The 24661-nt window shown below is 34.2% G+C and overlaps 1 protein-coding gene across 1 annotated transcript in view; it reads left to right on the plus strand.

Moving 5' to 3' along the window:
* Window positions 1-24661, plus strand: part of KLHL1 (kelch like family member 1) — a 254532-nt gene that overhangs the window by 203103 nt on the left and 26768 nt on the right. The window contains exon 7 of the mRNA XM_064440768.1: window positions 2420-2644. Within this exon, the coding sequence (XP_064296838.1) occupies window positions 2420-2644 (225 nt within the window). The remainder of the gene's footprint in view (window positions 1-2419; window positions 2645-24661) is intronic.

Consider the following 24661-nt stretch of genomic DNA (forward strand, 5'->3'; position numbering starts at 1 on the left):
TTAATGCATTTACAGTTCTTAATTTTAAATTAGGCACAAAAAAGTAAATAAATATGTCTCAATCGAATGCAAAAATTGCTTCATATATCTTATGGCTTCATAAAACTAGCAGGGGATTTAATACATCCAGTTGAATTGTACATTATTGCTGTTCTGCTACACTTAGATACAAATTGAATTTAAATTATATCTTTTTTAGTTCAATTAACAAAAGTACTGCTTTCATGATGTTTGTTTCCACTTGGTTCATTGCTCTGTTATTCCAAGGAATGAATAAATCCTAAAAGAATTACTTCCCATGGAGTTCTAACCTTTTATTATTATCCAAATAGTTAGTTGGTAAAGCTTAATAATTATGTTGATTTTTTCTGTAGGGGTATTTAAACTTTAGAAATGAAGCACTGTTATATGTAAGTAAAAATAAAACATTGGTTACATTTGAGATGAATTATCAAGAATCTGTCTTAAGGATTAGTTTAAACTCATCTGTCTAAATATTTGTTCTTTTGCTTTAAATTAACCTTTCTGTCACTCATATTACAATTAATGGAATGCATTGCTCTTTCACTTTCTAGAATCTAGTTAATTATGCTTCCTTTAGTGCTCTGTGTGGTAGGTTGACTCTGGCTAGATACCAGGTGCCCACCAAAGCTGCTCTATCACTCCCCTCCTCAGCTGGACAGGGGGAATAATGAAAGGCACATGTGTCGAGATAAGGACAGGGAGAGATCACTCACAAATTACCATCACAGGCAAAACAGACTCAACTCAAGAAAATTAATTTAATTTACTACAAATCAAATCAGAGTGGAATAATGAGAAATAAAAAATAAATCTTAAAACACCTTCCCTCCACCCCCCTGTTTTTCCTGGGCTCAGTTTCACTCCTGATTTTCTCTACCTCCTCCCCGCCAGTGGCGCAGGAGGATGGGGAATGGGGGTTGTGGCCAGTTCATCACACGTTGTCTCTGCAGCTCCTTCCTCCTCAAGGGGAGAACTCCTCACACTCCTCCCCTGCTCCAGCGTGGGGTCCCTCCCATGGAAGACAGTCCACCACAAAATTTTCCAATGTGGGTTCTTCCCACGGGCTGCAGTTCTTCATGAACTGCTCCAGCATCGGTCCCTTCCATGGGGTGCAGTCCTTCAGGAACAGACTCCAGTGTGGGTCCTCCACTGGGTCACAAGCCCTGCCAGCAAACCTGCTCCAGTGTGGGCTTCCCATGGGGTCACAGCCTCCTTCAGGCACCCACCTCCTCCAGCATCCAGAGTGGGGACTGCCACAGGCTGCAGGTGGATATCTGCCTCACCATTAACCGCCATGGGCTGCAGGGGCACAGCCTGCCTCACCATGGTCTTCACCACAGGCTGCAGGGGAATCTCTGCTCTGGCACCTGGAGCACCTCCTCCCCCTCCTTCTTCATTGACCATGGTGTCGGCAGCATTCTCACTCCTCTTTCCATCTGCTGTTTCCTCAGCAGGTTTTTTTTTCCACCTTCTTAAATATGTTATCACAGAGGCACTACCACAATTGCTGATGAGCTCTGCATCGGCCAGTGCCTCTGTCAGACTTAGGGGAAGCTTCTGGCAGCTTCTCACAGAGGCCAGCCCTGTAGCACCCCTGCTGTCAAAACCTTGCCACACAAATCCAATACACTCTACTTTTGTTAGTAAACTCTTCATTTTCTATTTCTTCTTTGTATATTACATGCAAGTTACTTCTAACAGCAGAGGCTTCTCAATGACTTTTTTTTATTAACTGCTAAGTTATTTTATACATAATGCTCTTTATAGCTATTGAGTTCATCTGTGAAAGTAAATCAAATTACTAAGTTGAGAAGGAGATGGTTTTGCTTGTGTATGGAAGCATTCTTTAAGTATTTTGTTTGAGATTGTAAACACAAGATTCTGTAATTCCAGCAGAAAAGTGTCTGAAAAAACCTACACATGGGTACCTAAAATAAGGAAGAAAATATGAACCCAAATTAAAATAGAAGTTCTAATCTTTGATGAAAATATCATGTAATTTCACAGGCTTTTTTATGCTTTATGGAAGATTGGAATCAAGTGTAACAAGATTAGTTATATAGTTATGGCTTATGCCACTGAACTGTAAAAAAGGATCATAAAGTTAGAGCATACTGTGATTCAGACTTACACTCCTTTGATTCTATAGGGGACATTTAGGCTTTTTATTTTTTCACTTTCCTTGGGGAGGGAAAAATTTTAAATATATATATGTGTGTGTGTATATATACACACACATAAATGTATTTCAGGAACTACTTTGTCTAAAGAAACAGAAAATATTTGTCAGGATGTTGAAAGTAATTAGAAAATAATATTAAAATTTTGACACTTTTAGGAAAAAAAGAGCTAATGCCAATTTTGTATACATTATCCTATTATTATATCTCATCAGGTGCTACAACTATTGAAAAGTATGATCTCAGAACAAATATATGGATCCAGGCTGGAGTGATGAATGGCAGGAGGCTTCAGTTTGGTGTTGCTGTCATCGATGACAAGCTGTTTGTCATTGGAGGCCGGGATGGTTTAAAGACATTAAACACTGTTGAATGTTACAATCCAAAGACCAAGGCTTGGACTGTGTTACCACCAATGTCAACACATAGGCATGGCTTAGGTAAGGAAAAAAAAGTTTGAAAAAGACACCACATTTTTCAGATATGTAATTTGTAATGGAAAACTCAGTACTTTTAAGCTATTGTAGCATTCTAAACAGTAGCAATAGCTGATTATATTGTTCTTGTTAGAACACTAAGAATATATAGAAGGTCTGTATTATTTACCAAAATAATACTGGGAAAATGAAATTAAAAAAATGAAGAAAAGGCATAGGAACAGGGAAAGAAACACTGAAACTTACACAGGTTAGTGAGAAAATTGAAGTTTGTATGCACTGATTTTGAAAAAGGACATGCTCATTTATCAAACAATTAAGGTATTATTTTTTTTTCAAAGCATCATGTGCTTTCATTTTTCCCGTATGCTAGGAAAAAAAAAGGCATAAACGTTGTGTCTGTGATGGGTTGATGGACTTTACAAAGCATCTTTAGCAATAGTTTCATCATGACTGAGAGCATATTTTCCCATAGCCTGTTTTCAGATAAGTTGTTTTTTGTTCTGTTTGGTTTTTAATAGTATTATCCATACCACTGCCAGCATTAATCAAGCCACATTGTATCCCTGTTCTCTACTCAAAGAAATCAACATTTAGTGGTTTTTTTTTAATTAATTTTTAAATTAAGCAAAAGACAGTTATATTATTTCCTTGAGGGGAAAAACATAAATAGTCTTTCTATTACATATATCGTATATAGAGAGGAGGCAAAAAGCTTTAATTTATCCAATTACATGTCATTTTGTGATGTTTCAAAAATACCCTTATTTATTCTCAACTGTTGGGCGACAAGATTTTCTCACTTAAAGAAAGAAATTTAGAATCTATAGGATGTACACACCAGAATATAACTTGTATAAGGCATAGAAAATAGAACTGTTCGTTATCTGTTCTGCTAAAATCACCTGGTGTGATAGAATCATTACATCATGAAAAATAGAAATGGAGAAGGCATGGTAGGTTATCATGTCCATTCCCCTGACTTACGATCAGCAGCACGTCCTTTAATGTACTGCTGTATCAATATCTCACAGGATGAAGGTGCTTCTCCCCCCAGCTGCCATTTGACACTTACAATATGTATTTGTATAGTGACTGGCATAATGCATTTTTGCTATTAAGCATGTCTTACAATAAGAAGTAGCGATGGGAATCTATGTCAGATGGCATCATGACACTAAATGGCTCTGTGATTTGAAATTGTTTCCTAAGTTTAAATTTAATTATAATGCTGCAGAAATACAGGTAATGTCTTTTTTACCAGTGTTCCAGAATTTTACAGAATCTGTTATTAGTTTCAATGCTGTTCCCAAGGGTGGTTAAAATGCAACAACTTCAGCTATAACATAGGAGAGTATTAATAAAACATTAGGGAATGCTTGATAGACAAAAAAATCTTTTCTCAGTGACAAGAGAGACGGAGCCATGATCGAAAACCCTTTGTGATCAGTTCAAAAAATATATATCATTTTGGACTGATAGTTCTACAGATGCTCTTGGTCAATAGATTTAAAAAATACCTTTATGGTTTAAGTAAAGCTGCTTGGGAATGTTGAGCTTATGACTAGAGAAAAACTGGTATATTTTCTACAGGAGAAAAAAGGGTAAACACAAGGCATTTGTCCATTTCAGGGTTTTTTGGTTCTGTGTGGAATCACTTTTGAATTTTTATATTGCAGAAGTTGGGGCTTTTGGTAAACAACATGTAAAATAAGGAAAGAATATAAACTGGGATTTTATCGGTGATGGTAAAACTGATTAAGTGCAGTTGTTTGGGAAGCAGAAGAAATGTGCTCTTTTTCTTTATTTGGAATTGCATAACAGTCATGATATATTATTTCCCGAGAATTTTAACTAATAGAATTTAATTGCTTTTTTCATTCAACTGTTTATTTTTTTTCCAGGAATCCCCTGAAGTAACTGTTTTGGTAAATGCCCTTTGTAATGAGAAATTAATCTGCAGTAAAAAAATTTTTTTCATATGTTTTCTAAAATACATGTTATATTATAGCCATGTTGTGATAATGCTACAGCTGTTTGAATTGGATTTTGTATAGCAGATTAGAAATAGACACCCATCCTTTAGACTGATGTCTTTGTGTTGACATCAGCAACAAAAATTCAGATGTACCTCATTGTAACTAAAGTCACAACCAAGCAATACAATTCACATTATTCTGTCTTCATATAATCTTCAATATAACTATGGGAGTAGAAGTTGATACATGTAGAAATGAGAAACGAGAAGATGAAAACTGATAGGTCTTGTAGTGAAAGTATAATAATGTAGGAGGTCATATGACAGTTTCAGCACTGTCAGCGGAAGATGAGTGGAAGCTATGGTAGTGTCTGGAATAAGTGGTGCTGAAGTAAAAAAAAAAAAGAAAGTGTAGACTGTGGGATCCAAAACTATTATTTCAATGATCAATGATTCTAATATCCCTGTCAAGTAGGCCATAAAACAGTATGAAATACAAAGGAGTAATAAGAAGCCAGAAAGGTGGTGGAAAGCACAAATTAAATATGGGGAAGGTAAAACCTGAGAAACAGAAAGACCAAGTCAAGACCCATACAGAGAATGCAGAAAGAGACTGAAAGAACAAAGAGAGAAAAAATGTAAAACAAATTCTGGATTATAAATTCAGCAAGGAAATGGGAAAAGTGTGTACACAATTGCTTCATGAAAGGACTAGATAGGATACATAGAGGAGGAGAAGGAAGAGCGGAACCGTGATTTAAAAAAAAAAAAAAAAAAAAAAAAAGGAAAGAACTAAACAAAAGAGTGATTCTCAGCTTCTCATTCCAAAGTAAACAGTTTCAGTGCCTCAGTGAGAAAATTAGGCTTCCAGTATAGTTAAAGGAGAAGGGCAGTCTTTTCAGGTCAGTGTCCTATATCGTCTTACCCTTTCAATGAACCATGTAAAGAGTGTCTAATCTCCTATTTTAGGCTAGATTTACAGTTTGTTAAGCCTAGGCTTGAGCTTTGGATTTTGGCTTTGTAAATACACTGATCTCACTGTTCATAGCTGAACACGTATTCACGAGATAATCAGCGTGGGAAGGATAACAGGCCATGGTATTACCTAACAAACTCCTATGCAGCTTAGAGTGGAGGCAGGTTACATGTTTTTCCTCCTCCCTCTTGGAAGGGAGAATTTTGCCAACTGCAATTGTCTGAGTGAAAATGCTATAAATGCTATAAAAGTATTCATTGCTGATGGGAAAGCCTTAGATTTATTTATCTAGCATATAGGCCTAGTGTAGATAGAATACAATCTACCCAGAATTAGTGGTCCCAGAGGACCTAAAGAGTTTTGGAGGCTCAGTTTACACAGTGGGTTATGGCTTCAACCCATGGTTCTGAACCAGGTAAATATGTAACGTAAATATATTCTTAAGGCCATAAGGGGTATACTTAAAGTTAAACAGAGTGAGTACCTGCCTATAATGCAATTGTTGTGAAACTGGTATGTGCAGAAATGAATATCTAAAAGAGTAAGTTCAAGAATCAGAAGTAGAAAGAAAATACGGGCAGTTAGGTGTTTATAGGATAAAATATCCCAGAATATCTTTGATGATGATGACAAAAATGTCAAATGGCATTATGTGTTTGCACAAACATCTATGTCTATATTTCACTGAAAGAGAATGATCCATCCTGCTTCTTAGACCCAGCTTGATTTTTGACTTCCATGCTTACTGCTTTAGAATCCAACACATGAGGAAAAAAAAAAAGATTAGCTGGGAAAAAAAACCAGGGATACCTCTGTAATTTTTGAGTAGTAATGAGAACTGTTAATGGAGGAAAAGATTGCAGAGAAACCGAAGTATCAATCAAAAATCTGCTAAGTTATATAATAAAGGGATTAGGTAAAACCAGACCTAACAAATCAAAAATAAGCTAGGACTTCCTATTTATTTTGGCCCAAATCAAAGACATGGTTACCCTCTTTTTGATCCATGCATAGTAATGGTACATAAATACATACGTATGCATACCAATTCAAATATGTATGATACATGTGCATATATATGTATACATGTATATACGTCTCTATATATCATACAAATCGTGATGTTTCTGTGTCTATGTATAGATATAGGCACACATACCTGGTTAGTCTAAACTTATTGAAGTTTTTTTTCCGTGGACATTGTGAATCATAGCACTATCACTTCTTGGGCCCATAATATAGAGCTAGTAGCATTTTTCAGCATTTAAGTTATGAACTACCCTCAACTTCACCACAAAGCAAATTAAACCAGTTTACCTGCATTAGAAGCATTCATTTATTTCCAGATATGTGTGCCTTGTAGAAAAGCCATGGGTCCTTCCCTTGCATTGTCAGCAGTTATAATGTATGCAATGTCCAAGCATGAAGTTTAACTGAGAACTGAATTCCAAATGCAGCTGCATAATTAAGTCATTATATTCCTGAAACTGATAATAGTAGGGAGGTTTGAATGTTTATTGAATACCTAATTTCTCTTTGTCATTTTATTTTGCATAAAACACCATTTTTGAAAGAATAAAAAAGCTTAAAGTCAATGCTTCTATTCGTCAAAATTTCCTCCCCTGCACTTTAAGTACAAGACGCTGAATAAAGTAATATTTCCTACATTCTGAGGTGCAATTAACTTTTTATGGGTGTAAATTTGCATTAAATACTAGTGACAAAAATGATAATCCAAAACACTGGCACCAGTCAAGGTGGAAATTTGCAGTACAGGCGTGGAACTGTAGATTTACAGAACTATTGTTGTGATTCTTTAAAAAGACTTGATATATAAAAATCTACAGAGAATATAAATGCAGTTAAATGTCTTATGAATTTTAAGAATAAGAAATGTTACTTAAAGTTTAATAAAGTCCATTGCTTACCCAGCAAGATATTTTTGGTTGGTTGTTTTTTTGGGGGGAAAGGAAGGTTATTTTCCTTTGTCTCAACCACCATGAATTATCTAATAATGATAATGAAATTCTGCCTATTCAAAGACAAATTTTGAATCTTTCTTGAACTTTAAAGAAAATAATTTCTATTCATTCTGAAAAAGTTATAGAAATGCTAGGCCTAATTTTCATAATTTCACTCATGATTTCTAGTGATTTTTCTATATCCTACAGAAATAACTGTAAGTTCATGTGCAGACTTGCATGACAGATTTGTGTCATGAAATCACTGTCAATGAAATTATAGTGAAAAGTCTTAAGATCTTTTGATTATTTATGCCATTTAAAGTTCTTAAGATGAAAATCTATTGTTGATAGAAAAAAAATACTTTGTAGTACATAATTTTACTGATTTTTTCATTTTAAGACAATGTTTATTATATATTGAATCCTTATTAATTGTTACGAATATTCTCATTTTTCTATCTTTATTTTAATCACTGTCCATAGCTGTCTGAGATAAAGTGTGTTAAATCAACATGTCATGGGAACATAGTGTAATAATTTCTTTCTTTATCAGAAACTGCTTAAAGAGCTCATTCACCAGGAGAAATGCATGATCCTTATTGCCGATGTGTCATGACCCTTACTTACTGATGAGTCAACAGAAGAAGATTCTGACTATTAATAAAGAAAATCAGGACTGAAGTGCAAATTGATGTAAATTTAACTTTATGTTTTCATTGATGCAAAATGTCACAAAAATTTATCTTCTGCATAATTAATTCATCTTGGCTTTGATTTTATTCTTACTACATGGTAAATCTCAGAAGGAAAATATATATGTAAATATAAAGACATTAATCAATCTAAGCTTATACATTTTTTAAATTATAAAATGATAATTTATAAAATATTTTATCTACTTTTAAAAGTATTTGTTGTCTCTTTCAATGACTTAAAATTATTGTGATGCTTTCCAAAGAATTTTCAGTTTTTCAAAAAGTAATTATTGTTTGTCAAGTATTTTTAACCTGTGTGATAGCTTAAGGCATATTTACAAACTGTCTACAATTTTAGAGAACTAAGAATTTAGGGTAGGATTCAATCCCCTAAGTAGGAATATGTACAATGGGATAGAACAGCTGAAATGACATATTTCCATTATAATGGAAAAAAGAGTGTTTAGGATTAAACATTTTGTGGCTTGGGACCAGTTCCTGCCTTTCAAGGTAAAACAAAGATTATTGAGAAGATTTTGCAAACTGAATATCTGTTTCCTGAATCTCTCTCCATTTATTTTTTTTTAAATACAAAAGCCTACATCAGTTCTATCCATATTGAAAGTCAATTGTAAATCTATTACCATGGGTTTTACTACTGAAAGGAAAAAAAAAAAACTTAAAAGCTAACTTTAATTTTTTTATATTCTATTTTATATATATCACTGAATTAATACATAAGAAAACCTTTTACACGGGAAGGTACTTCTTGAGCATCTTGACTGGGCTCCAGAGTTCATTCTTATAGTCATTTCAGTAACAGTCTGTCATGTTTGCCATATAAGTGTGACTACACTGCTAACTGAAAGATCTTTTTGCAATTTACAACATATTCATGAGCTCCTTGTTAGGTTCGAATGAATCTGTTGCTGTTTGTTCGCCACTTTTTGACTGAATATTAGAAAATATTGCTAGTTCACTCACTTCACAAAATGACAAGAATGCAACAAACAATAGAGTGAATTGTTAAGAAGGTCTGACCTAGAACTGACATGTTTTCCAGGACTTAATATAATCCTTTAACTTCTAATTCGTTTATTAAAAAAAAATACTGAAGTCATTTCTGAAAACAAAATATTTCCAAAAAGAAAAGAGAGAAATAAGCTAGAAGTTAAATACATCCTCAACCTGAAAAAGCAATGTAGGTGGTATTACTTTAACCAAATATAGGTATCTGAATCTCAGTAAACTCCCTTTATGGTAACAGAACAAAATAAATTACTGAAAAATAGATGTTATCTTAATCTAAATATATGCTAGGGTAAATTCCCAGAATCAGATCATCATAAAAGTGATCACACTTGGACAGTCTTCTTCCATTTAGCTAGCCAGAAGAGTCTAAGTCCTTTCTTTATAAGAACGTTTCAGTCTAGAGCCTTAGAGATATGATTTGGGTACCACAGCTTCAATTACTTTTTATCAGCTGTACTTGGCAATAGACAGCTCTTTTCTCCGTTTAGGTGAAAAATTAAAACTAATAGCTTGAGCTAGTTTTAATCAGTTATACAGAAACTAAGAATCTGAATTTGTACAGGAACAGACTCAAAGTAATGACAGTTTCCTATAGCTCAAATTTGGTCATAAAGGCCATTGACTTTCAAATGTCATTTTACACTTCCTGCTGAAGATGTGATTTTTGCCTGTAACAATCTGAATGAATGGAGCAAATGCACCAAGAGCAGTTGCAGAATCTTCATTGAATGTTTTCATTTTCCTTTGAAACACAGAAGAAAACACTCATCAGTAACTCCTTCTTAGCCAAATGACAGAGAATATTCTCAGCCGGTCCAGTATAGTCCTGTGTAATTGCAATTGTTTAGGTATGCCCAAAAGAAAAAACAGAAAATATTTTGCAAAAGTATTAGCAAGTGTTGCTTTCCGATAGGTAATCCACTTCTACGAAACAAGACTGAGAACTTTTTTTAAAATAAAGGTGTAACTTGTCAATTGCAGGAACACACAGAATCAACCTTTTCCTGGCCTTATGTGGCTCTTTATTCAGCCTTAAGTATTAATTTGGGCATAACAGCGTATAGACAAAAATCTTTCAGGGAAATCATTGCATTTAGTCTTGGACCAAAGTGCCGTCTAGGTAAGACTTCATTGGTAGATTCAGCCATTACGCTGGTCCTGCAGTGAGGATTTGGACTCTCTGCCTAGCATTTTTTCTTAATATCAACCTATTAAAATTGAGCTTCAAATGGATACTGAGTTTTCTATTAAATATGACTAAAATAAAAGCTTCAGTGTTGGCCTATGAAAAAAAAGAAATGTTCTTTCAAAAAAAAATAATCTGTGTTTTCTCCTTTATAGGCATATTTTTAATGTTGTTTTCTGTGATAGCCAAGTATAAGAAAAAAATTATAATTAAGCATAATATAAATTTTTTAGTGTAGGTAGATTAGTTAGATTATATTTTGGACTTGTTAACTTCACAAGTGAATTAACCTAGAATTATCTATGGAAAAGAATAATAAAAAAGCCACTTGTAACTCTGGTAAAGCAAAGATAACTTAAATTCCACTAATAAGTTGCACTAGAACTTTTAAAGAGAAATCCAAAGGTGTTGTCCTGAGCATTTACACATATGTGTATGTATGATTCGAGAGATACCAAAAATTCATAGTATTGAAAAAAATGTTTAAGATACAAAACTAAATAAAAAATTATAGCAAATATGTAGGAAAACTTTTATTTAAATAAAACTAACACAGTAATGAAGTATGTAATGTCTTAAAACTAGAGTTAACTTAGTAGGTAGTATTAATGGAACCACTTCCCAGTTCAGTACCTCCTGGCAGAATTATTCCTTCATAAAATAATAAATTAATTAAAAAAGAGGAAATAAATCAATTATTAAAATCAATTTATTCTATATAAGAAGAGCTCTACAAATAAAATATTGTCATGAAGCAAATATTTTTAATTGCTTTCACTTAATTAAGAAAAAAGTCATATTTTTAACAATAAATATTTAAAATTTCAGCACATTTTTAATTATGCATTCAATGCAAATATCAGAAAAAGTTTCAGATACGAGAGACCTTGGCAGATCCATAATAGCAAAACAATACCTGATGATGTTGAAGCAAGTGAAGGAGAAACCAAAGGCAATAAATAGGTTGATACCACAAATTTATAATGAACAGGTCATTACAATAAAAGTTATGCAGATTAAAGATGCAGTTTATGAGGTGAACATGCAGAGTAATCACCTTACTTCATTTTATGCCAGATAAACTTTGGAAACAAAACCTTTAAAGAATGGGTATTACTAACACATTTTTTTAAACACTTTGACCAAGAAATCACAGGCTAGAGGAGGATTCATGAGCGAAGTAGATCAGATACACAGCAATGTAGCAAAAGCCATTAGTTATGCAGGCTGAGTTTTACCTTTTTCACAAAATATTGTGAAACATAGATTGTTGCTTGTTCAACACTGAAAATCTAATGATAAATGATACCACACTTTAGACCTAGATTGAAGGATAACTTTCAAGTCAGTGCGAGTTTAACTTTCACCTTCTATTTTAAAAACTTTTGCCCTGGCATTTAAGCAATGATGTTATTTTAGATAGTGCTTAAGCCCCAATAAATACACGTTTGTCTATGGAGTTACAATCTATCAAAACTGTATTCGGGGCAAGGCAGAAACCATTAAAGTGGGATAGGAATATAAATAAAAGTTTGATACAGCCTTAACAGTTACACCCATGGTAACTGTAAAATAAACAAAAAATGTAGAGAATAAATGGGATCCTTTTTCTTCTTTCTCCACTACCTTGCAAGATAGAGTCTTCTTTTGATTTACCACCATTACTGGGCTACAGAGGAGACAATAATGAAAAATTCACGTCTTCAATTAAGAGACAAACAAAAAGAAATAGGGGTTTGTTTTGTTGTTTTGGGGTATTTTTTAAGTTTTATAGCAAAATAATTGCATATTTTATGTATGTTGTGTGTATCTAGAAGAAAGTACAGAAGTGAATAAACGGATACTTGAAAATCTGAGATTCCATTATGGGTGTGAGGGCAGGTACAAACTGCAGTGTCCTTATGGACGGGAGGCTGGAGGTGAAAGACTGGAAGAAAGAAGTGTCAGTAAACTGAGGAGAATTAAATTAGCATTGAAACCAACAGACTGATCTTATAGTAGCTTATACCCTATAGGTATGATAAACCTGTAATTATTTATGATTAATTCATTTTCCCAAAAGTGTTATAAGCACACCCACTATTTATAAAGAAAAGAATTCTTGAAAGATATTGTCTTATCTTTGCAGCATGTTTGCTATACTGTTAAAAGCTAGAACACTGGTAAAGAAAACTTTTCCAGAAATTAGTTTGTTAGAGCATGCCAATATCTGTGATTTGCTCATTACATGTTTTTTATTTTGAAACAATCAAGCCCAGTAATCAGCCTGAGAATAATACAGCCCTTCATACAACCAGACTTGTATAGTACCAACCAAATTCTACTGCATTAGGCAATGACATTCCCTGTTTCCAGATGTATGCAGCTCAATTGTTGGATATTTATATACTCTGAGCATATGACTATGATGTCTCTTCAAATCAAGCTTAAATCAACAGAGCTGTGAATTTGATGCATTCTATACATGTCAAATCTGCAGAATGTTCTGCTCATGAAGGAAATCTGAGATGCTTTTGGACCCTGACAGATGGGCAGTCATAAACAATACTTTCAGTCATGAAGAACACATTTGTACATCATATTTTTGATTCATGAGTACAAACAAAAACGTCAACTGCTTTGCTATTTCTGCAAATGAATAAAACAGTTTCCACCTTTAATCTGTTCCTTCTTCATTTACAATCTTGTACAAAAGATTATTTGCTAGCATTAACTTAGCAGTATGACTGGAATGGACAACAGAACAGCTCAAGGAGAAAGACTCATGTCCTGTGTCCCAAACAGGTTCTTTGAGTCAAGATATTGCTGGAAGTGTCTTGCTTTTCTGCAATGGTAAATCTCTCTGGGTACATCAGCATCTCACAAGGCAGTACTATGCTGGAGATATGTGTTCCTCTCTATGTGGTGATTACTGCACAGCCACAGATTTAAAAGAAAAACAAAACCAAAACAAAACAAAACAAACCCACAAAACCCCAATTCAAAAGCCAAGCACACCAAAGAAAAGCCCAAGCCTATAACCACCTGAGCATTAAGTAGAGTGGAATGGCTCTTCAACAGGCTTGCTTACCAGAGCATAACAATGTTCTGACATAGTTGTATTGTTTAGCCTTCAGAAGCAGCTGAAATTTAGACATTAGTTTAAGAATCTTTCTTTTGTGCAGTATTGACTAGTACCATGTACCTCTATGTAGTTAAATGATTGTTATCTTTTAATGTTGAAATCTCAGGGGAAATACATCATTCTAGCTTTCACTGTTGACAGAAGACCTGAACCTTTTAAAGTATTTTCTCTGCAATATTGATTTGCATGTATATTAGATTTTTGCTTTGGATTTTTCTCCTAATCATTGGGAGCATTACAGAGATATTTTTTCTGAATTATTAAGTACCTTGTCATTGTACTTTGCACCCTTAGTAAGTAGTAGATCATGACCCAATTCACTGAAGAGCTACAAATCATAATGGCAACACTTATAATAATTTCTGAGTCAGGTTCTCAGGATAATAGTGTGGCAGAGTTGAGAATCTGGTGTCTCATCTACAAAACAGAATATAAATAAAGAGGCAGCAGGCAGATCTTTACTTCTATAAATTTGCATTATATTAACATATCAGTATAATATCTTCTGGCCCAAGAGGGCAGGGGTATTTTTATAATTCTTTTAATAAGCCTTGATACCTGCCTGTGAATAAACATAGGAAGAGGTATTTTCAACAATGTGTCACTGAATATTCACTAAGTAAGGCAGGTCAGGTCTAATTCTCCATTTGTTCCATACTAAATTCCCAGCTTGGCCTGTGGCAGTCCTATATGCAGCATCCAAAGAACTATACTTGTATTTAACACCCAGTTAAGATTGTGGTTGTGAAAATTATATGAGAGGTTAAATTAATTGATGCATAATTTAAAACAAATTGGACTTTACCTTCATTACTTTTCTTTATGTTGTTGCCAGTAGTATGGAAGAAAAGTGGTTTAAGACCTAAAGAGGCAAGAACAGAGTAAGGAAAAACAGCAATATTAGTTACAATTAATGCAGAATTGTCAAAGTATGCTTCTGTGGATGTGGGTGAGAAAGGAGATCGTTAGAAATTTACAGCTACCTGGAAACTAAATAAATGCAGGGCTTAAAACGGGGGAGTAAAGTCTGGGTGTTACTTAACCAAGTTTAATACTTGGATAAGAAGTCACTGATTTTTTTCTCCTCACCTTCAATGTCATGATACAGCATATGTATGCCCTCTTCTTAAAAGGTAATTCCCTTATTTAAAAAATTAGTTGTTGGATACAAGTTTATCCTTCCCATTAAAATTCTGTGTCTCTACAAATATCAGAATGCAGAGACTACAGTAAAGCTAACACCATAGATAATTTTTTCTTTGCCATTTTGTATCCAAAAGTGTCAGTATGAAACTGTATTTCCTGTTATTTCATTAAAACTGACAGTTTTAAAAATTTCACTGTGTGAAATTAGGTCTATTGTGCAGATAAGGAAAGGCAGAGTTATAAATATGATAGGCAGTGTTCCATTATTTTGTAACATCACAGAAAAGCAATTTAAAAATCCCATTCCAATCTCCAAGTATAAATAATTGAAACTGTACAGATCTCAGCACCTAATTAGACACAATGGGTTTTTTGCTACATAGCTTTATAAAGGCAATCAAAAGGAAAATGCCTGCCATTGCACACTGGACAATGTTCAATTTTAGATTTCATTTAGCTAAAAAATAAAACTATTTGCTTTCATAAATCTCTAAGTCTAGATACTTAGGAGAATTATTTTTCAGGTAGAAAAAAATTGTTCTTCCAAGTGTATAGTAACTAACATGGTACTGCAACTGATTATCCTTCTTTCTTGTACTTTTTTTTTGTTTGTTTTCCTGGTCTGTGGATATAATTGGTCTGCAAAATTTACTGTAGTATTATTTTCAAAAAATGTTAGTTCAGGAATCTGCCAATTTCAGATTTGGCTGATGGACAGCAATATGTTGAGACAATTTATCGAGTACACTTTTTAAGTAAGATGATACATATTCCCCAAAAAGCATCTTCATTACAGGAAACAAAGTTTAATAGGTACTGACTTCTGTATGACTGAATAAATAACAAACATTGACTTACTAAGGTTTTCATCATTTTCAGGGAAATATTAAGATTTCTTTCTACTGTACTTACTGTACGCCTTACTGTGCACCTAACAGCGCAATATATTACTGAAAGCATACCTCCTCTTAAGAAAAAAAGTTGTTTCCTTTCCTAAAAGAAATCTTCATAGTTGGGTTTCTAGTCTCAGCTGTCCAGTCAATGTATGCAAACTCGTAAAACCAAACTGTTCGGAATGTTATGAAAATAAAAGTAATTAATCAAAAGATGGATAGGATAAATTAGTCCCTCAATGCCAGAATTATTATTTTCTACAAATTAAAAAAAATATATAAGATCTGATTCCACCAGTTTCCAGTTTTTTAATTCAGATAAATAATAACCTTGATTATTTTTAATGTAATTCTCTTACAATAAAGGCCTCCCTTTCTGGATGTATGATTGCTTTTCTCAGCAAAAAATAACAAAGCACTAGTATCATGTGGAATGTTAAGTCCAAGAGGATTTCTTCTTTTTTTGTGCGTTAAACTGGTTTTGTCAAGTTGTTGAAGATGAGATGCAGGAAGAAAAGCTGTGAGGGCCGGGTTTCCTTTTTCTCTTAGCAAAGAGTCCTGAAAGAGATGACAATATTTTTCTTGTATGCATTTTGCTTAATGACAATAAGACTTTAGGTGTCAGCTGGAAATTGTTATTTTCTCATTTAGGAACAGGAAAAGCCATTCTATATAATATGTTTTAATAAAAACATGATCTACATTCTGAGGACAAATCTAGATGGATATTTATGATCTAGTGGACACAGAACACAGAAAACCACAAAATTATGCGCTCTGATTTCAGTTTAGTGTAGGACACTTAAGGTGAGCATGAAAACCTGTTCCATGAAGTCAAGATGAACTCTGATCTTCTAGCACACTGTTCAGTATCTTGACTACAAAAGGATAAAAAAATCTCATCTCAAGAGACCATTCAGAAATTGGCTGCACCGTTTAGAAAAAATAAAATGTATATAGAGTTCAGTACCTTTGCTCTTTAAGGAGGAGGAATTCTGCAGTGTGCTAATAGGATTGGAACTCTGACATTTCAACACGGACTACTTAAAATGAATTTAATTTTTTTTCTATTAAAACAAATGACCTGGAACATTCAGAAAAGAGAATAGTCTTGTTTCATCCATTTTACTGGAAAATATTTTGCTTTGTGATCTTGGTAGAATGCATCCCTTAATATTTCGATTGCAGTATTGCCATTTGTGGTTATCATGGCCTGTTCAGTAACTTTAGTACAGGTTTTGATAAAGAGGTGAGATGTACTGCACTCCATTCTGTGTGATGGGGAGGCTAAAAGCAATACCTTTGTGGCTACCTTTTAATCCATATGTGTGGTATAGAAATCACATAGAAGTTCTGGCATCTAAGCTCTGAGAGCAAACCAGAAGAACCAGTAATGCTTGAATCTTGAATTCCTCATATATGACACAATCTGCTGTGGAATTCTTCATATGTGATACAGTCTGATGTAATGTAAAGGGTGTATTTATTTATTTGCCAGAGGAGGTTATTACCTTATCACTACTACTCATTGTAATTTTTTATGAAACATATGGTGCGAGTACTGCCTAATGGTGAAAATAAATACTTCTGCACTGCTTAGAACTTTTCCAACTTGGCTGCTTAGTAAACATAATGCAAGAATCAGACTATGGGGTTTCATAGATAGCTGGGTCTGAGCGCAGGTAATAGAGGCAGCCAACAGATGCAACAGTGTGTGCAGCAGCTTCCACAAAAGAGGGCCAGAAACTCTACTGAGGGCAGTGTATGTGCAGTGAGGAGTGGTTGGTGGTTATGCTGCCATCAGAGAAACCTCAACAGTCTGGAAAACGAGCTGATGGAAAGATCCTGGGGGTCCTGGTGGACAACCAGTTGGACAAGAGCCAGTAATGTGTGGTTGCAGCAAAGGTGGCCAACACTATCCTGTGTTGCATTAGGAAGAACATTGCAGGCAGGATGAGGGAGATGATCTTCCCTGCTAATCAGCCCTGGCGAGAGACGTATGGAGTACTGTGACCAGTTCTGGGTTCTCCAGTGCAAGAGAGCCATTGACTTACTAGAGTGAGGAGTCCAGCAAAGGGCCACAAAGAGGATTAAGAGATGAGAATTTCACACATGAGGAGAGCCTGAGAGAGCTGGGACTGTTTAGCCTGGAGTAGAGAAGTCTCAGGGGTCTCAGTATGTTTAAATACCTAATGGGAGGGAGTAAAGAAAATGGAGCCATGGTGTCCTCCCTGATATAGAGTGAAATACAGGCTGAAGTACAGGAAATACCATCTAAATGTAAAGAAAACTAACTTTTTTACTGTGAGGTTGGTACATGGATTTCCCAGAGAGGCTGTGGAGTCTCTATCCTAGGAATTCTTTAAAAGCCATCTGGATGTGGTCCTGGGCAACTGGCTCTAGGTGACCCTGCTTTGCCCAGTGGGGTTGGTTAGACAATCTCCAGAGATGCCTGCCAACCTCAACTGCTCTGCAACTGGTCTACTGTAAGTGATTCTGGGAGTCTGAAACTACAATAGGACAACAGTAACAGAAACAGCCCATTGAACACCTTGTTTTTCAGGTCTCAACCAGTTTTGTTTTTAGCCTGACACAAGATCAGATTATAATAATGCACAGAACCTTGCCAATTTTTTTTGTCAGTTTTAACACTGTATTTAAATAACTTCAGCAATTGCTTGCTGACGATATTTTATAAATCCTTAGTGGTTATAAGCCAGGCTTATTGCTCATGCTTAAATAACTATTCCATTTCAAAGTATACTATAGAATCTACAGATTTCTTTCAGCAGCCTTTAATGGTCTTTTCATCTTCAGCACACTCTTTCTTTTTAAGACTAAATTGGTATAGTCTTAGTATTCCCATATGATACTTGTATTGAAATGTAAGCTGAAAGTGATTGACAGTAAACAAGCTGCTACTGCATATAAGAGGAAGGAAAATTGGTCAAGGTAGTCCAGTCTTTCAAATTGTAACTGCCTAACCTGGAGATGTTTTACTTTCTTAACCAGAAAGTTGGATGTATTAAGGGATTACAGTCAGTATTTCTCCTACTTCCTATAATCATCATGCTAGGCAAGAGGGTGAATGTTATAGCTGGTCTCTTTCTGGGCATTCTTACCTTTAGGAGAAATCATCAGCAAAACAGAATCAGCATCATCAACTTCACATTTAGAAAGGGTGAAAGTCAAGGAGACTACTGTGTCCTGTAAGACAATATATAGTCCTCTGAGTAAAAAGTAGTTGAAGAAATTGACGATGCTTCATAGCATGACTTACAAAATGAAACAAAACAAAACTGTACAGTATGGGTACCTAGAAAAAGAAGAGGAAAAACCCCTAATATTTCTATAAAAACAAGTTACTTGGGTTTTTACTTTGGGCTTGTTCCCTTTGGTTACCTTTTCTGTCACACACGCATAGATGTCTCAAATATGTATGAAGTGATTTTTTTTTCCACCTCTAAAACTATATATACATCATTGTGTATTGTTATTAACAAATATCAATTTGTTGTCAATCAAAAGTGTCAATCAATAGCTGTCAATCAACAATCAATAGTAGTCAATCAATAGTAGTCAATCAACAGTGTCAATCAATAGTGAAGAGGGAATGAAAGATTTTTATTGGCATTGCATCACAGAAGTAACAGCCTTTATCGATTTGATTTGGTTTTATTAAAACAATCATCAAGTTATTTCATAGAATTATTGCTGTAGTTGAAACTATGTATTTTATACATGCTTCATAAAGAAAATTATTGGTTGTTTAAAGGAATGAAAGCATTTATTAGGGAAGTAACACTTTTTTTGAAGACTCAGCCCTACTTTTGTAAATTCTAATTTTACCTGTATATTCCTGTCCCATTAATATCCAAAATCTGTATAAATTTGGCAAACTCCCCAGCAGCTCTGCAATGACCTGAGAAGGCAATATTTTGAGAGTGATTATTCAGTTTGAATGATCAAAAGGAACTATTCACATAAAGCATCTTAAAAATTAATGGAAAAATTATTGAGAACGTGATTTTGGCTGCTTCTAGAATGTTGCAAGGTCTAATTACGTGTATTTACTTGATTCACCAGTATTGCAAGGTGCATGTTTATTTATTTATTTGACTTACGTAAAGATATCTGGAATTTAAGTTGTTTTTTTTTTCAAGCATTAGAGCTGCCTCTATGAGTCACTAAGTTTTCCTATATTAGTAATTAAGTTCATTACCTGGACAGTGGGATATCTAGGTTCCAGCGACCGAAAATGTGTTCTCCTCCCTTTCAGGGTAGCCATGAAGCTCTGGGGTAGATCACCTCAGATCTTTCTGCAGGAGCTCTTCTTATTATATGGCATATTAACACAAAATGGAATAGAGGGAAAGTGAGAGGAAGGATAGGGCACTGATAGTTGTGATAGCTGAGTGCCAGATCCTGCTCCTTGAATATTTTTAATTTCAAACAATACAGAGCAAACTATTCTCAAAATAGCATCCAGGTTTTTCTTCAGATTAAACTATTTGGTTTGCTATGGCTCTCTGGAAAGATGTATGACTGGGAAGCCAAGAATAAGTATTCAACCAGTTTGCTCTTATTTCACAGTGCTATTTGACAGACCAAATCATGAAAAGGTCTTTGATATATCATAATAGAGCGGTCAGTTTTCAGCAGATGACTTTCTGTTGCCCCTACACCCATAGTATCTCTGCTATGCAACCTGTGTTAAGCAATAGATGAAGAGTGGATGGAAGATTATGAGACTTAACTGGAGTGGGAATGAGAGTGCATGAATGAAAAATCAAAGAGAAAAAATTGATTTACTGTTAAACAACAGAAAGAAAAAACATATTACGCAATAACTTTCACTCCAGAGGCCTAGCTGCTTGTCTCACAGAGATGTCTGTCCCACAAAGCACCTCATTCTCTATGTCATGATATTTTAAATGATGTGCTAAATCTTACATTTCTGTCATTTCAACCTGTCATCAGTAGACCTCCTGCAATTATCAGTTTGACAGGTTTGTCTAGCCAAGGTTTCAGATTTGTTATCTTGGGAAAAGAAGATATATTCTATGCAGAACAAATACTGAAAGAGACAGTCTGTACCAAAGTTACTGTGATATCCATGCCCAAATTTAGCAAATTTATATAGACTCATGAATTTTATGGCCTGATGTTACTGCTGTGATCATGTAGACTGACTTTCTGCAAGAGGAACACAGAATTTCTCCCCGTGATTTCTGCCTTGAGGTCATGCAATCTCAAGGATTTTAAGCATGTCTGTCTAAAAATGTGTCAGTGTAGATACAAAAACTTGAAGCAACACAGAAACTAACACATTCCTAAATTCATAATTCCAATACATCCTGACCATCATTGGTTAAAATATGGAATATTGTTCTCAGGCTTAATTTAACAGGTTGCTAATTCCAGTCATTAGATCTTATTATTCCTTTTACAGTTAGACTCTTAATCAATCTTTTCTTTATGCAGGTACTTATACATGATGGTTTGATAACCTCTTGGAAAAAATATCTTGATAAACCCTACTTCTTTTATGGAATTTCCAGCAGGTTTTCCAGATTTTAAATGGTTCTTTTGTAATTCTTTCTGAAGCTCCTCCATACTATTTACATTCTTCACATGTACAACATCTGCATCCATTCATTTTCGTGGGTGTACCATTAAAGGAACTCACTACCAGCTGTGACTACAATCTGTTCCACTTTGCACTTGTATTTCTCAGATATCTACAAATGTCAGAGAAAATTTTTTTTAAAAAGGAGGCAAAATGCTTAAAATAGACATAATGCTACTTTCACAGAATGCAGCAACTTTTTGGGTTTTTTCATTTACTTATTATACAACTGGAATCCAGACATTAATATATTGAATTTACATAGTCCAACACAATTATTTCTTTCACATATACAGCCAGAATTATACCAAAACAGAATGGAATTCAGAATTTCAGAATGTATTTGTCCAGTATTTTAAAACATAGTGGGCAAGATCTGAACCAGTTCTTAAGGAGCAAAAGTAAGGGTGTCAATGCATTTGGCATTCTGTAAAGAAGATATTTTAAATGTGTAATCCGGTAGCAAGTTAGCATGTGCTATAGTCAGCAGCATGGAAGCTTACTTTTGTACAAAAGCCCTCTGTCTTTGTCGTGTATGAAAAGAATAACTTTCCTATAGTAAATTTTCCTATTAGCAACAACACAAACTGGCAAACTCAAACAGGCAATCTTGTATTGAATCCGTTAAAGTTCTCCAAGCAAAATAAACTTCTGTATTTCTTCATTGGTGTAGCTGTAACTATATTCACACCTTTTGGCAGAAGAGCACGACATGAATCTCACACCAAACCAACATTTTTATTTTGGCAGTTTTCTAAATGCAGCATTTCCTTGTGTCAATGTAAGACTAATTTCTGTGGAAATGGAATTGAACATCATGATAGCAAAGTATGTAGAAGTTATTGAGTAAGGTCAGACAAATTCAAAGATCTTTCTGATGAACATTAAAAGCCAGCTGAATTCTCAATGCAACAGCAAGTGGTAAATGCAAAGTAAAAGACATTGGGGAAAAAATCTGAAGGATCTGTGCATCTCATAGGATTCTACATGCATTGTATAAACCCAGTAAAGTTCCCATTATAAAGAAGACTATTTTCTGTATAAAGCCCAGTTTAAAAGTACAACAGGAAATGTGGAGAGAAGATCCATTACATTAATGCAACGACCTTACCAGTTTTTATTGTCTTAAAAACAAACAAACAAAAACCAAAAAACCCACAAAACCAAAACCAAACATGAAAATGCAGGAAGAACAGTATTTTGATTAAGAGGAAAGCAAATTTACTACAAAAAGTGCCTGAAATAATTGGGATGGCCTAATTTACAGCAGGAAAAAAGACATGAATAAAACTTAGATATGAAGGGACATGACAAAGAGTATGAAATAGTGAATGAGATAAAAACTATAAATTGAGGAGAACTCTTTATGTCCTAATGAAAAAGCAAATAAGCTATATGAGGAAGTAAAAGGTGGAAATTTCAAAACTGATGAGATGTGTTTTGACATGCATCATAGTTTTGCTGTTAAATTCACTGCATAATAAATACAACGCTGCTTATGTGTGAAGGTGAGAGAGGTTTTGTGTGTTTATGTAGACACCAATTATATATGCATGGATGTGGATAGAAACATTCACATTCCTAAACTTTCTTTGCATATGATTAGTTTTTTATCCCAACAAGAATTTGATTTTCTATTTAACTTTGTATTAAGTGAAGAGTATATAAATTAAAAGGTAAAGAGTACAGTGTTGTTATAACAATTTGTAGCAAATACTTTTTTGACAATGTAAACCTGTTTGTTGAGGATTTAAGAATATTTCTAGCTATTAGATATTAGGGTAAAAAACCCAATCAAATAATAATAAAATTCAAACAAAACCACAACTACAGCATATTATCTTATTATCTCCTGGTTTTCAATGTGAACACTGACACATCTTCCCACATGTTTGCTACTGGTTGCATTCTGAGATAAGATATTAAGCTATATGAATCATTAATTTAAATTATTTTCTACTTTAATATTCTGGAAAAATTATAGCTGAAACATGCGATTGAATAAAAAGCATTTATAAGCAAGACCCTTCATACCAGAAGAAATTGGAGAAAGAGTTTACAGAAGGTTCTACAGAAAAAGATGAGGCTCAAACTTTGTAAGAAGGAAAATTTCAGTAAGGGTTAGTAAGGGTTTTTAATATTTATTTTTTTTTAAGTTTAAACCAAAACCAAAACTAATGTCTGAAGTGCAAGAACATTTTCTGTGAACTGCACAAGATGAGACTTGTTAAAACTCATTGATAAATATCATTTTTAATGGCAAATTAAGCTTTGAATGAATAAGTTTTCTGAAATAGAACAAAACACAGTTCTATCCAAAAAGTGGAAACTTTACACAGTTTTAAATTAAAAGATAAATTTTTCTGCAGGAAAAAAATTAAACCCATTCTCTGAAACTTTAATGATCTACTGTTTTCTGACTTCAGGTGAGTTCAAATCATGTGAAAAGAAGTGGGAAAAAAAAGACACTGACTTAGGAATAGGATTGGATTTAGTCTGAGATTTTCAGAACGATGCTCATTTTGGATCATGGATTCATAGAATGGAATTACTGACCTCACTGTACTGTAACAAATGGTGCTTAGCTATAACTTATCTTCCAGAGCTTTCTAAACTTAGCTGAAGATACTGTGAGATAGAGAATTCATCAGTTCCTTTGAATGAGTGATTAAAACCCGATAGTTAAAAATTTGTTTCTTATTTAAGTTTTGCCTACTCCAACTTCCATGCTTTACATTTTTTTGTACTTTTCTTCACTAGATAAAAGAATCCTTACCTATCCAACATTATTTTCCTGTGAAGGTACCCATTCTCTTGTTATTTCTTTTTTTTTTTGTTAAGGTAAATTGTTGAAGAAGCTTAAGTTTCTCACTGTAAGTTACTTGCTTGAGCCTTTGAATATGCTTTTTGATTCTGTGCCAGTCCAGTGAGGTTCCTGCTGGTAAAAAATTGTATATTTTCTTCCACATAATTGACAAAAATGCTGAAAACATCAGACTTCTTTCCCTTCCTTATGGAACCCTGGTAGAAGCAATTCCATTCAGTTAAATCCCCCTTAGGTTACCCATAATTTGAGATCTATCAGGTGTCCCATCTGTAATTTATTTATCATGTGCTTTACTGATATTCTAAGGAGCTTATTCATGATCAGAGTGTTAGGAGATACGAAGTTAAACAGTATACAAAAATATAAGACTGTCACATCATTAAGAGGTTATTCTATGAAGAAAACAATCTTCTCAAAGAATGAAATTAGGTTTGTTTGAGAAGAGCTATTTTTCACAAAGCCATGTGGAGTGGCATTAATTTTATTCCTGTTTGTTAATCCATAATTAATCAAATCTCAAACTGGTGTTTCCATTTCCACTTTGAATAACCAAGTTCATTTGTTAGCTGT

Source organism: Phalacrocorax carbo, chromosome 1 (genome assembly GCF_963921805.1).
Source record: "Phalacrocorax carbo chromosome 1, bPhaCar2.1, whole genome shotgun sequence".
Classification (NCBI taxonomy): Eukaryota; Metazoa; Chordata; class Aves; order Suliformes; family Phalacrocoracidae; genus Phalacrocorax; species Phalacrocorax carbo.